This window comes from Ovis canadensis, chromosome 1 (genome assembly GCF_042477335.2).
Source record: "Ovis canadensis isolate MfBH-ARS-UI-01 breed Bighorn chromosome 1, ARS-UI_OviCan_v2, whole genome shotgun sequence".
Taxonomy (NCBI): domain Eukaryota; kingdom Metazoa; phylum Chordata; class Mammalia; order Artiodactyla; family Bovidae; genus Ovis; species Ovis canadensis.
In genome coordinates this window covers 63,847,762-63,863,319 of record NC_091245.1, presented here as the reverse complement: position 1 = coordinate 63,863,319, position 15,558 = coordinate 63,847,762, and the positions used below count along the sequence as shown (strand labels likewise).

Sequence of the window (15,558 nt, the reverse complement as noted above, 5' to 3'; positions counted from 1 at the left end):
GTTTCTAATAAAAGGACACACAGCTTCTCTGTAAACATTTTTGTTTCTGTTGTCTATCTCTGGAACATTTCCTGTGGCCTCATGTCTTGGATAGAAGATGGAGAGTTTATCAAATTATCATTTTTAATTACTATTTATCATTTACTGGTTTGTCTTCAGTGAAAATAATGAGATATAATGGAGAATTCATATCTCTTATATTTTTTCTTAAATTATAGGGATATCCAGGCCCTCCTGGGGTTCCGGGACCAACGGGTGCCCTGGGACTACCTGTAAGTACAGAAAAGACTTCTCTTCCCAATCACTAGAAAACACTCTAGAATATAACATGGTGTCTTTCACTTCCTTGCTTATACTTGTTCTGTTATTTACTGCTCACTTCTAATAGTACAGCTCTGCAACCAATAGCCATATATAAGAAAATAGTCAATAATTAAGCTTTGAAGTAAGACCAATTGGACAAATCACAAGCACAAGTTCCAACATACTGTTCTTAGAAATTTGCTAATATTCTCCAACTGAAAAAGTCCTTAGAAAAATTTAGTATTCAAAAATTGAGTTTTGAAAAATTCCATTTGTGTTTACAGGAAAATAATGAAGTCTTGTCTCTAAAGAGAAAGTTTGCTGATTAAAGATTAAAAGTTATTGTGTACTTAAATGTGAAAAATATGAGCCTTTGTGATCCCCTAAGTAGAACTATTATCAAAAAGGGTTTATGCTGTTTTGTGAAGGTCCTGTTTTGAAGATAAGCCCAATTTTCCAGCATACTGATAGACATGTATTGACTTGCAAATGAGAAGACTAATCTAGGGCACAGTTGCTAATTTTTTTAGTCGTGTAAGATAAAAAATAGATTTTAGTTCCTGTGAAAGTTCACCGTTTTCATTTTCATCTACCTACGTTATAAAGACAAAATTTGCTTTCTAAGCAAGTCTTCATTGAAGACTATTAGGTATAAAAAGAGCTCATTGTAATTGACTGAATAATAGTGCAATCTTCACTGAAGACTATTTTTGTAGCATATTACTTTGGAAAAATTTGTGGCATTTTTCATGGTAACAGAAAAAATCCATTTTTATGTGATGGGATTATCATAAACATCTAGAGGAATGAGAAAGAAATCTTGGAAAAGTAGCCATTGCTTCTTTGACGGACCAGGCAGGTTAAACTGGTCACATTGGTTAAGGGCATATCTCCCTCCACTACCAGTCCATATGTGTTTATCATAAAAACCATGCAGTCAGTGAATATTAAGTACTTCTCATTCTTTTCAGGGTATAAACACTTAGAAATTAAATTTCTCCAAATAGTAGGATATGTCAAAGGCAGAGTATTGGGAAAGGCCAATATGATATTTGTTTTTTAAGAATTCCCAGTGAGAATTGCATGTCATAAGAATGGTTATAGCTACTATTCTTGTAATATTCCTGTGAATTCTGTAACTGATTTTTAAATTTTCAACATGTAGGGTCATGTGGGGGCAAGAGGACCACCTGGGATTCCAGGTCCTAAAGGGCGAAGAGTAAGTTATCAAATCAAGGAAGTACGTTAACCTAAAAAAAGAAATGTAAATAGTGATGTGTTCAGCAAAAATAGCTTATATTAGATGGAAACATTAATTGCAGTGTAATTTATAATCATTTGTACTTATAAAACCATACCTTTCCATTTTGTGTTTTAGAAATTTTACTGACTGAAGAATTCTCTCTTATTCCCAACTTCCAGTTTCATCCACTGGGGGAATTGTGAATGTGAAGATATTTAAATAAATTATTTTTGAACTCACAAAGAGACTTATATAGCAAGAGATAGTAACAGCATGATAAAGAATGATAGGAAATAGAATGAGGATACAAAGGATGACTAAGAGTTTATTCACTGTAAATAAGAGGTAATATAATCATTGTCTAACAATTATGCTTAAGAAAATTAAGTTAAAAACCTTTCATTCCTCAAGTCTTTTAAACATTTAGATCCTGTTTTTTTCTTTAAAGAAATAAGAACCACCATTTATTACATGCCTGTCATGTGCCAAGCACTTTTACGTATACTAATACTCAAAACCACTCTAAAAGGGAGAGGCATTTGTCTCAGATATTATAGTTGAGGAAAATGGGGCTCCAAGAGTTTAAGCGTATGAACTGTTGCATAGGTCTAGGGCACAACCAGGATTCAAACCTTAGAGTGTCTAACTTCAAAGCCTATGGTTTTTCAATACTGCATTGAATATTAGAGTATTTTTCCTTGATTAATTTGAATATGTAGGCTCTAAGAAGTCTGTTTTCTTCCTTGGCTTTACCTTGACTTTTACAGCTAGAGGAGAAAATATTTAAAAATGCTAAACTAATGGCCTCCAAATAACAAAGACTTAAAAAAACAAAACAAAACAAAAAAAAACCACCCTCCCATTTTCCAGTTGGCAAGTGCAAGAAAGGTGCTTAGTTTAAAATAACAACTTTAAGAACTCATTGGCAATACAATGATATGAATTCGGCACATTCACTGCTGTGGCTTGGTTTCAATCCCTGATCAGGGAGCTAAGTGCCTACAAGCTGCACAGAGTGGCCTAAAAATAAAATAAGCCCAAAGAAGTAATGACCTTAATTTCATGTGCTGTGTTTTAGGTGAGGATTAAAGAAAAAGAGCAAATTTTTCTGTATCATCACTTCTTTTCTGAAAAACTATTTTCCTTTCTGGGTTATGGATTTACAGTCTATAAATGATACTGATGGCCACATCAATTTTAGCCCAAATGAGATTTAGAATAATAAAAAATCATGGAAGATGATCTGTACTCTGTCATTTTAGTGGTCTGTACCCTGCCAACATTCAATACTTGGTCAGGTCAAATGTGTTTATTCAGCGCTGTATTACTCACAGTGGTAAAGTTCAACCAACTTTGTGACAGATGGAAAAAAAAGAAAACTTTATTTGGTTAGCTAAATAATTGAGATATTATTGGTTATCCAGGCATACGTAAGCCATATACTTAAGCAGGACATGTTTCTGAATCACTTGTGCTATCTCATGTCATATGGAAAGTTTATTTATCTGTAGTTTTTTAACTTTCCTGGGATCCCTGGGCAAATTATCACTCTTTTCTGATTTGACACTTTGTCTTCATCTCTCCCCTCCTCAGAGGTCTCTCTCATCCTCCAGATACATTTTACTGATATATTTTCAGATGACTCCTCATAATTATTTAAAGTGCATCCAATATTTCTTAAGCAAAGTTCTAGTTTAGAAATAAGGGCTTTATTTAGTACAAAAGTACTCCCTTTACAGGAGAATATTTCATGTAATCAGTCAACATTGGGAATACAAAAAGAACTGAAGACCAGAATGTTAAGGAAAAAATATAGTATTATGAAGTTCCATTCTAGTTCTCCCCTAGTATCTTCTTCTGCCGTCAACCTATTTTCTCATCTGTTCTCCACTATAGATGTGATCATAATGCATATCATTTCAAATGTTTTTCACTCACAAAACTTTGAGAATTTCTGTCCAGCCTACAGGGATTAATGCAAGTTATTTGGATGGAGATGCCTGTGTCTGAGCCTTTCCTTGCTACCCCAAAGACTGAAGAGGTCAATATTTCCAGCACACCTGTAACACTTTATGACACACAACTGTGTCACAGTACATTGGAGGGGAAGCTAGGCACATTTTCATGGAGACTATGCAAAAAACTCTCAGTATGAAACTACTGCTTATACGCCCTTGCTGTTCTGCCTGTGATTTGTGCTTTTATCATATGTGACTATGTGAACATCATGAATGGTAGAGCTGCAAGCCAAGGATTCTGCTTCTCCGTTTGATTCTCTGCTATCCATCCATCTGCCATTCATTTGTCTAACATTTGCTGATTTAATACAATCTGTCAAACTGTCCTACTATCTTGGGGAATTCAAGGTTAACTATTCCTTAGATATAAGCTGCATGATTTCATGGTTTAATGACTTAAAATCAGTGGCTTTTAAAGTATCATACAATATTGACAGAGAATAGCAAAAGCTCAGGCAAGCAACAATACCTGCCATCTCAGGAAACAACCTAAACAACTTAGTATCATGAAAACTTTTCTAACTTGTTTTGTGAAGATTGTATAATCCTGCCCTTTATGAAAAAGATAACAGGATTGACTGAAAATGTTCATGTAGTTTGAGATTGTTAGATGGGAGAGTTACCTGTAGCCTGTAGTGACTTATTTTCCTTTCTTGGGCTCTGACATCACTGTGGATGTGCAACCATGAAATTAAAAGATGCTTGCTCCTTAGAAGAAAAGCTGTGACAAACATAGATAGCATATTAAAAAGCAGAGACATCACTTTGCTAACAAAGGTCTATACAATCAAAGCTATGGTTTTTCCAGTAGTCACGTACAGATGTAAGAGTTGGACCATAAGGAGGGCTGAGCGCCGAAGAACTGAAGCTTTTGAATTGTGATTCTGGAGAAGACTCTTCAGAGTCCTTTAGACAGCAAGATCAACCTGTCAATTCTAAAGGAGATAGACCCTGAATATTCATTGGAAGGACTGATGCTGAAGTTGCAATACTTTAGCCACCTGATTCAAAGAGCTGACTCATTGGAAAAGACCCTGATGCTGGGAAAGATTGAAGGCAGGAGGAGAAGGGGGCAACAGAGGATGAGATGGTTGGGTGGAATCACTGACTCTATGGACATGAATTGGAGCAAACTCTGGGAGACAGGGAAGCCTGGTGTGCAGTCCATGAGGTCGCAAAGAGCCAGAAACAATCTAGAGACTGAACACAGCAAACCTGTAGCTGGTTTTTAACTTTTCCAAAAGAGGACAAAAAAAAAGATTATTTTTTTTTTTACTTAGCCAGAATACATTCTTCAAGAGCTTTATATTATAGCTAGTCAGATATTTTAAGGCAAGTACTAGAAAGAATAACTTTATACCCAATTAGGTACCTATTATAATACTGCTTGTCTAGTCTTCTTAGAACTTGACCTGAAGCTTGTTGTCTCAGGAGTCAGAGAAGGCATATACAGTAACCCAGGGATAACTTCTGCAACCAATATCAAAGTAAAAGTTATAAATGTTGATAAAGCTAAGCTTTAGTTAATTAACCAACCCTTAACTGAAACATCGGGAGGACCAGACTTTTCAAGAGTTCTGCCAGTCTTAACATGGAGTCAGAATTTTTATCTTCTCGCCACTACCCGCTTTCTGCCACAAGCAAACTTACATTTCCAATTTGATTTTATATTAATGCTGTCATAATTCTACTGGCTAATATTAGCAAAATATCCAAGAAAGTCAGAAATTTCATGTTACAAAAGAGTTAAATGCCTGGTTACCAGTGGACACACTTCTAGATCATACTTGTTTCCTGTGGTATTTTAGAATGATAACTACTCATTTCTTCTCATACTTTCTCAGCCATGTTCTATTACTACTCCAAAAAATTTTTGAAAGTGTTTTCCTAAAGAGAAGAAAAAGGGAAAGGGGCATAGAAGGTGCTAGGGAAAGAATCAATATAGGCCACTGAGTTTTTAAGGTAAAGGTAATTATAAAACAAGGTCCTGTGAGATTGCACTCGAAACTTCAGTCATCCTTTAAGTTTGGTTTTTCTTCTATCTTCAGTTACTTAGCTGTCAAACATTCCAAGGAAGCCCCACCTCAGGACCTTTGCAGTTTCTATTGCTCCTACCAGAATGATCTTTCCCAAGTTATTTGCATACCCTCAGTCTCATCTCCTTCAGGTCTAGCCACATGTCCCTTGAGAGCTTTCTCAAACACCCCTTTAAAGTAGCTCCCCTCCCCACCTTAGATTCTTTCTAGTCTCTTAACCTTTATTTTTCTTCATTATACCTGACTACTGATAGTCATTTTATATTATAATTTTGTATATATATTTGCTGTCTTATAAATTCGGGGATTTGTCTCTTCTCCCAGTTGGTCCTCTATAAATGTTTGTTAAGTGAATAGCACTTTGAAAGTCACATAGCTATTAAGTCCATATTCCTCAATCTGACTTTCAGGGTCCTATACATTCAGAGTTTAACTTAGTTTTACAGTCTTTTATGGGAAAATAGGGTCAAAAGTAAGCTGGGGACATGTCATGGAGTGCCTTAAATACAGACTGAGAAATTGTAGTGCTTTGGCTCTGGCATGCCCAGTGGAGCTATGCAGCCTCATGGAGCGTGAGTCTTCTCTGCAATCCCATGAATGTTCCCAACAGGATCAGGGTATGCAGTTACCCCAAGAGCACCCAGGAAGAGCATCCTATTACAGTAAGCAGCTTTATAAACAGTATAATATAAACTAAGTTGACCTCAGATGGGATACAGTAGAAGGTGCTGAAGCCTGTGGGGCTCCTTCAAATCATCATGTTACATTAGGAAATTTGTATCACTGTTTTGCATAGAAATCTTCAGTGCCTCCTCATTGTTTATTGATTCAACTATAAACTCCAGTCCTTTACCTTTTAAATCCCAGTCTTTCTACAATTATTTACTAATATAGAAATACTAGAAAATGCTCAGTGTAATCAATAACTCAGGTTAAACGAACTACATTTTTCATTGTTGCATATCTTCTTTTCTGCCTCTGTATCCTTTTCTCATACTATCCCTCTATTTAGAATTTCTTCCAGAGCATGATCTCTGACTGTCAAAATAATACCTCCATTCCCTTTACAACCTGTGAAAGCTCTCTCCCTCCTTTAAATCACTTTACCCCAAACACACCTTATCTCTGCCTATATTATAGTTTCTTTTGTAATTTACCTTATATTATAATATGGATACCCATAACATTTAATGCAGTGCCTTTTTCACAGTTAGTGTTCAGTTAATGGTTGTAGAATTTGATTAATTCTCTTTAAAAGGACTTTAAGATCTTCCAAGGACAGTTATAATTTTGTCAAGGAATGTATACCATCTTTCATTAGAGAATGACTTTTGCAACTAATATTCACAGCCAATTACTCATTTAGTATCAGTAGCAACACAGCTCAGAAATTTTAAACATACCTGAACATTCTCAGCAGCATTTTCTGTTCCTTTTCTGTGCCCATGGCCATCTTTCAGTGGTCAAGCAGGTGCATGGTAGAGAACATGCAGTCAGCACTCATTTCCTAATAAAGTGGTGAGAAGAGTGCCATTCCAGAAATATAAAACAAGAAGACTGTTTGGACAAACTAGCTACTTTAAAGTTACTTTACAGTTGTTTTTAGGATAAATTCCGGATTTCTGTAGAGTAAATGATAAGGTAAACAAAATACTTAAATAACAAATCTGTGTTACAGCTGCCTGCCTCAACAACTCAATCAGCTGTTTTTATGGTTATCTGATTTACAATTTTGCATTAAATCTTGAAAACACTGGCCTGATTCTCCTATGCAAATGAGTTCACCCATATACCCAGCTGTATTCTTTACTGTATTCCTGGCCCGGAAATAAGCAAAAGGAGTTTGTCAACTATTGAGGGCAATGTCTCCATTTGTATGGATGCATAACAGTGCAAAAGAAACATGTAAAATTAACAACAGGATACTTTTTTCATCTCTAGGGACCAAGAGGACCAGATGGTCCCTTAGGAGAACAGGGTATACAAGGTACCAAGGTAATCATTTATTTTCTTATTTCATATGCAGTTAAATATTTTTGAGCCTATATTTCCTACCTGTCTAAACACTGATGTATTTTCTTATAAAAGTATGTTTCTAATTTTTAAGTCTAATTATGAAACATACATAAGTTTTTACTGTACTCACAGAAATGTGTTTTTGAAGTATGTATTTAATGTCTTACTTTTTTGGTATGTGAGTGTATGTGTGTAAGACCATAATACCCATACTTATTAACTCACCTGTTATTGATTCTTGTTAGGGTGAAACCGGAGATCAAGGAAAAAGAGGGCCTCATGGTCTTACTGTGAGTAGTAAAATATTTCACATTAATGATAAATATATAAAATCTTCCATTTTTCTTGATCTGTGATTCATATTTGAGGGGGGAGCTGCTTAACCCAGGCATTTTCTTTCTCATGTAGGGTAAGACTGGAAACCCTGGAGAGAGAGGAGTTCAAGGAAAACCAGTAAGTAATTAAAAATAATCAAACCATAAATATATTTTACACACTTTATCCTCTGATACAACTCTTGTTTAGTAATCAGTATGTTAGACCAAGAGAGTGTAAGTTATTTTCCTCCTTTAATCCTTAGGTCATTCTTTCATTGGGGCAAATTGCTCACTCATTCTGAGCCTTTTCTGTACCTATCTATGAACTGATAGTGGTAACCGACACTTTAACTTCATCTGATTATGATAGTTTTTCTGTAAAACCCATTTCAAGATAAAGTAGTGTGATATCATATAAATATAATTGAACATTATGAGGCTAACGTAAGAAACTTCTTTGAGGCCTCATGCCTAGTTTCATTTTAACTCAACTTGTATTGTTTGGACTCTTAGCGTGTAGAGATGTGTGTTTTTATATTTCCCATGGCCCTACTCTAAGAGTTTTTAATACCATATAATGTTAAATATTTTCCTAACCATCAAAAATCTCAGAATTATACAATTTTTTTCTCTGGGACATAAGTTCTGTGGTTATCAATATTAATTGAAGGGAAGAAAATATGTTTTTAAAAAGAGAAATATATTCACATACACATGTATGTTACTCATATATACATGTATAAATTTGAATACACGAGCTTAAACGTATGGGCTTTTTATTTCATTTTGAACATAGTTTTTAATGTCATTTTGATTTGTTATATACATATATGTATAATTTAAAGTTATACAGTTTAAATATATGGCAACTGAATAGTCAGAAAAGGATAGGACAGAATGTTTTAGCTGCTGTAGTAGTTATCACTAATGTCACTGGATTCACTTGTTCGTCTATGAAATCTGCTGCCCCCTGCCTGTTGTTTCCCATAATAGCATTACATTTGACAATGGTCAAACCTACAGGAGAAGAGACTTAAAAGAGAAAAACGGTTGTTTTTCCAGGGAAAGAACTTGTTTGTGAGAATATATTATTAATTGAAGTCACCCTGGAAGACTATTTCTGAGTATTAATATTCATCATCTGAGTTTCTTTTATATCAATGTAAACAGTGTTTCTGGAGATTCTTCCATGTTGCTGCACTGTACACAAAATTAGCATTTGTGATGAATGGAAACATTGGGAATTCTTCTAGCCTGTTCTTCTTATTTTAGAAAAATGAAACCAGGAGAAGTTAAATTACTTACACATATTGTACACTGTTGACATTCCTTAGATTTTACTTTCATGTTCAGCTTATCACATATGCCTGGATAAATGTAAAATTAGATATCTGGTTTCCTCAATCAAAAATGGTTGAGGAAACCAAATGGTTCTTACTAGAACCATTTTGTAACTGACAGCAAACAAGTCTCATAGATTATTGTAAGAGCCCAGTGGGCTGCCGTCTCTGGGGTCGCACAGAGTTGGACACGACTGAAGCAACTTAGCAGCAGCAGCAGCAAAGTTACGTTAGGAGATGACAGTACAAAATGAGTTAATACTAACTGTTGAGGTTTACTTAGACTTGTACATACATCATCCCCTTGGTCTTGATTGAAATGAAAGAGACTTGAGATCTGAAGAAAGCTAGCATCAGTGAATCCAACAAATCCAGATGCCCCCCAAATACATTTGATACTGCAGAGTAATCTCAGTGTCTCTAGTCATTTTTTCACTGTCAACAATCAGACAGTGCTTATAATAGAAAGATGCACTGGAGGTCAGATTGACCTTTGTTTTAATGCATGCTGCTAATAATGTATAGTCTTGGCTAGATTGGTTAGCTTTTCAGATCATATTTTCTTTATGTGTAAAATAGACATCTCTAAATTGTCATGGAATTGATGCTTTTGAACTGTGGTGTTGGAGAAGACTCTTGAGAGTCCCTTGAACAGCAAGGAGATCCAACCAGTCCATCCTAAAGGAAATCAGTCCTGAGTATTCATTAGAACGACTGATGCTGAAGCTGAAACTCCAATACTTTGGCCACCCGATGCAAGGAACTGACTCATTTGAAAAGACCCTGATGCTGGGAATGATTGAAGGCAGGAGGAGAAGGGCACAACATAGGATGAGATGGTTGGATGGCATCACCAACTCAATGGACATGAGTTTGAATAAGCCCCAGGAGTTGGTGATGGACAGGGAAGCCTGGCGTGCTGCAGTCCATGGGGTCGCAAAAAGTCAGACACCACTGAGCTACTGAACTGAACTGACTGAAATTGCCATAATGCTAAAACTAGGTATTAAATGAAAATTGCTAGCACATATAGTTCTTGGCTAGTCCAAATAAACAGAAGTATACTTGTTATGTTGTTGTTCAGTTGCTCAGTCATGTCCGACTCTTTGCAACCCCATGGACTGTAGCATACCAGACTTCCTTGTCCTTCACTATCTCTCAGTGCTCAAGCTCATGTCCATTGAGCCAATGATGCTATCTAACCACCTCATCCTCTACTGCCATCTTCTCCGTTTGCCTTCCATCTTTCCCAGCATCAGGATCTTTTCCAATGAGTCAGCTCTTCGCATCAGGTGGTCAAAGTATTGTAGCTTCAGCTTTAGTATCAGTCCTTCTAGTGAATATTCTGGATTGATTTCATTTAGAATTGACTGGTTTGATTACCTTGCAGTGCAAGGAACTCTCAAGAGTCTTCTCCAGAACCACAATTCAAAAGCATCAATTCTTCAGCATTCAACTTTCTTTATGGTCCAACTGTCACATCTGTGCATCACTACTGGAAAAGCCATAGCTTTGACTATATAGACCTTTGTTGGCAAAGTGATGTCTCTGCTTTTTAATGCACTGTCCAGGTTTGTCATAGCTTTTCTTCAAAGGAGGAAGCATCTTTTACTTTCATGGCTACAGTCACCACCTGCAGTGATTTTAGAACTCAAGGAAATAAAATCTGCTACTGTTTTAATTTTTTCCCTATCTATTTGCCATGAAATGATGGGATCAGATACCATGATCTTAGTTTTTTGAATGTTGAGTTTCAAGCCAGCTTTTTAACTCTCCTCTTTCACCATCAAGAGGCTTTCTATTTCCTCTTCACTTTATGCCATTAGGGTGGTATCATCTGCATATCTGAAGTTATTGATATTTCTCCTGGGAATCTTGATTCCAGCTTGTGCTTCATCCGGCCCAACATTTTGCATGATGTACTCTGCATACAAGTTAAATAAGTAGGGTGACAATATATAGCCTTGATGTACTCCTTTCCTAATTGGGAACCAATCCATTATTCCATGTCTGGTTCTAACTGTTGCTTCTTGACCTGCCTACAGGTTTCTCAGGAGACAGGTAAAGTGGTTGGTGTTCCTATCTCTTTAAGAGTTTTCCACAGTTTGTTGTGTCAAGGGCCTTAGCATAGTCAATGAAGCAGAAGTAGATGTTTTTCTGGAATTCCCTTGCATTTTCTGTGATCTAATAGATGTTGGCAATTTGATCTCTGGTTCCTCTGTCTTTTCTAAATCCAGCTTATACATTTGGAAGTTCTCAGTTCACATACTGTTGAAACCTAGCTTGGAGAATTTTGAGCATTAACTTGATTGCTTGTGAAATGAGTGTAATTGTGCAGGAGTTTGAGCATTCTTTGATATTGCTCTTCTTTGGAACTGGATGAAAACTGACCTTACCCATATTTGTCTGTGGGCCAATGTTATTTCCTATATTGTTCTTCTGTTCGTGTGTATATCTGACTCAAAGAGAGAATCAAGAAGAAAGGACACAATGCATTGTGTTATTAAGTGATAAAGTCTTCATAACTTATTAGTTTTCTAAATCTTATAAAAGAAACTATTAACAGTTCATTCAGCATTGATTTTTATATAGATACTCTTTCAGTTGATGAGATAGGGGTATTAAATCCTCTACCTTCGATTTTTGTATTTGTCTATGACTCTAATTCTTTCAGATTTTGCTTCGTACATTTTGAAACTATTTTTAGAGTATTTACATATGGTTATTATGTCTTCCCAATCAACAGACCCTTTTATTATTACAAAATGTTCCTCTTTCTTTCTGGTAATACTTTTTATTTTGAAATCTACTTTATTTGATATGAGTCTCTCTAGCTGTTTGCATGGCATATGTTTTTCATTCATTTATTTTCAAGCTATCTGTGCCTAGATGTTTAAAGTGAGTGTCTTAAAGTTACATCTTGTCTTTTAATTCATCCTGACAACCTCTGCCTTTTAATTAGTGTTGGCTCCATTTCCACCTAATGTAGTTATTGATGTAGCTGCATTTAGGCCTACCATTTTATGACAGTGTTTGACATTTTATGACAATTTTTTCTTTGTCATGGTGGTGGTGTTTAGTGCCTTCTTTGTTGTTCAGTTGCTCAGGAGCATCCAATTCTTTGTGACCCCATGGACTGCAGCACACCAGGCTTCCCTGTCTTTCACCATCTCCCTGAGTGCCTTCTTTAGGCAGTGGATAACTTTGAGAACTCCATTTTAATTCAGCTCTTGACTTTTTAGCTATACTTCTTTTCATTATTGCTTTTAAGTGGTTATTCTAGGTCAGAAGTCAACGAACCATCTCTGTAAAGAGCCACAGAATATTTAAGCCTTTGTGGCCATGTGGTCTCTGGTGCAACTCCTCAGCTCTAGTGTCATAGTGTGAAAGAAACCATATACAGTATATAAAGAATGAGCATGATTGTTCAAAAAAATTATTTACAACATCAGGTGATAGTTTAAATTTGGCACTCCGACTGTAGTTTGCAAAAACTGATTTAGGGGTCACAGTCTAAGGTTCTAATGTCTACTTAGAGTTAATGTGGTAATAATACTTAACATAATAGTAAGAAACTTGTGGCCATGTAAACTCGTTTACCAGCATCCTGTCTTATATGCTATACTTGTTTTATGTATTACATTTCTATATATGTTATAAACCCCATATTTCAAAGTTAAAATTCTACTTTAATATAAATAGAATACTTTTTGTCTTACTATAAATGAAATACATGTTTTAGAGATATTTAGAAGGAAAGTAGTGATTTGTAAATGTATCCATGCATTTACTCTTTCTGGTGCTCTCAATTCTTTCTATATATGCACATTTCTAAGAGGTATATTTCCCTGAAGCCTGTAGAACTTCCTTTAGATTTCTTATAGTCAAGCTTTTTTACTGATAAAATCTCTTAGTTTTTCTTTATTTCACGTTTACTCTTTTTTTTTCTTTTTTTTTTTACTTTACAATATTGTATTGGTTTTGCCATACATCAGCAAGAATCCACCACGGATGTACACGTGTTCCCAATCCTGAACCACCCTCCCACCTTCCTCCCCATACCATCCATCTGGGTCATCCCAATGCACCAACCCCAAGCATCCTGTATCCTGCATCGAACCTAGACTGGTGATTCGTTTCTTATATGATATTACACATGTTTCATGCCATTCTCCCAAATCATCCCACCCTCCCCTTCTCCCACAGAGTCCAAAAGACTGTTCTTTACATCTGTGTCTCTTTTGCTGTCTCACATACAGGGTTATCGTTACCCTCTTTCTAAATTCCATATATATGCGTTAGTATACTGTATTGGTGTTTTGTTTTTTTTTTCTGGCTTACTTCACTCTGTATAATCAGCTCCAGTTTCATCCACCTCATCAGAACTGATTCAAATGTATTCTTTTTAATGGCTGAGTAATACTCCATTGTGTATATGTACCACAGCTTTCTTATCCATTCATCTGCTGATGGACATCTAGGTTGCTTCCATGTCCTGGCTATTGTAAACAGTGCTGCAATGAACATTGGGGTACACGTGTCTCTTTCAATTCTGGTTTCGTCAGTGTGTATGCCCAGCAGTGGGATTGCTGGGTCATAAGGCAGGTCTATTTCCAGTTTTTTTAAGGAATCTCCACACTGTTCTCCATAGTGGCTGTACTAGTTTGCATTCCCACCAACAATGTAATAGGGTTCCCTTTTCTCCACACCCTCTCCAGCATTTATTGCTTGTAGACTTTTGGATAGCAGCCATTCTGACTGGCATGAAATGGTACCTCACTGTGGTTTTGATTTGCATTTCTCTGATAATGAGTGATGCTGAGCATCTTTTCATGTGTATGTTAGCCATCTGTATATCTTCTTTGGAGAAATGTCTGTTTAGTTCTTTGGCCCATTTTTTGATTGGGTCGTTTATTTTTCTGGAATTGAGCTGCAGGAGTTGCTTGTATATTTTTGAGATTAGTTGTTTGTCAGTTGCTTCATTTGCTATTATTTTCTCCCATTCCAAAAGCAGTCTTTTCACCTTGCTTATAGTTTCCTTTGTTGTGCAGAAGCTTTTAATTTTAATTAGGTCCCATTTGTTTGTTTTTGCTTTTATTTCCAGCATTCTGGGAGGTGGATCATAGAGGATCCTGCTGTGATTTATGTCGGAGAGTGTTTTGCCTATGTTCTCCTCTAGGAGTTTTATAGTTTCTGGTCTTACATTTAGATCTTTAATCCATTTTGAGTTTATTTTTGTGTATGGTGTTAGAAAGTGTTCTAGTTTCATTCTTTTACAAGTGGTTGACCAGTTTTTCCAGCACCACTTGTTAAAGAGATTGTCTTTTCTCCATTGTATATTCTTGCCTCCTTTATCAAAGATAAGGTGTACATAGGTGGGTGGATTTATCTCTGGGCTTTCTATTTTGTTCCATTGATCTATATTTCTGTCTTTGTGCCAGTACCATATTGTCTTGATGACTGTGGCTTTGTAGTAGAGGCTGAAGTCAGGCAGCTTGATTCCTCCAGTTCCATTCTTCTTTCTCAAGATTGATTTGGCAATTTGAGGTTTTTTGTATTTCCATACAAATCTTGAAATTATTTGTTCTAGCTCTGTGAAAAATACCGCTGGTAGCTTGATAGGGATTGCATTGAATCTATAGATTGCTTTGGGTAGTATACTCATTTTCACTATTTTGATTCTTCCGATCCATGAACATGGTATATTTCTCCATCTATTAGTGTCCTCTTTGATTTCTTTCACCAGTGTTTTATAGTTTTCTATATGTAGGTCTTTAGTTTCTTTCAGTTCAGTTCAGTTCAGTTGCTCAGTCATGTCCGACTCTTTGCTACCCCATGAATCGCAGCACACCAGGCCTCCCTGTCCATCACCAACTCCCGGAGTTCACCCAGACTCTAAGTATTTTATTCTTTTCGTTGCAATCGTGAATGGAATTGTTTCCTTAATTTCTTTTTCTATTTTCTCATTATTAGTGTATAGGAATGCAAGGGATTTCTGTGTGTTGATTTTATATCCTGCAACTTTACTATATTCATTGATTAGCTCTAGTAATTTTCTGGTAGAGTCTTTAGGGTTTTCTATGTAGAGGATCATGTCATCTGCAAACAGTGAGAGTTTTACTTCTTCTTTTCCAATTTGGATTCCTTTTATTTCTTTTCCTGCTCTGATTGCTGTGGCCAAAACGTCCAGAACTATACTGAATAGTAGTGGTGAAAGTGGGCACCCTTATCTTGTTCCTGGCTTTAGGGGAAATGCTTTCAACTTTTCACCATTGAGGACAATGT

The 15,558-nt window shown here is 36.1% G+C and overlaps 1 protein-coding gene across 5 annotated transcripts in view; it reads left to right on the top strand.

Annotated features, from left to right (window-relative positions):
- COL24A1 (collagen type XXIV alpha 1 chain) overlaps positions 1–15,558 on the top strand; it is a 392,145-nt gene that overhangs the window by 242,797 nt on the left and 133,790 nt on the right. For all 5 annotated transcript variants that reach the window (XM_069596518.1, XM_069596489.1, XM_069596509.1 and 2 more), the window contains 5 exons: positions 219–272; positions 1,469–1,522; positions 7,542–7,595; positions 7,862–7,906; positions 8,025–8,069. In XM_069596518.1, coding sequence (XP_069452619.1) covers positions 219–272; positions 1,469–1,522; positions 7,542–7,595; positions 7,862–7,906; positions 8,025–8,069 — 252 coding nt within the window. The remainder of the gene's footprint in view (positions 1–218; positions 273–1,468; positions 1,523–7,541; positions 7,596–7,861; positions 7,907–8,024; positions 8,070–15,558) is intronic.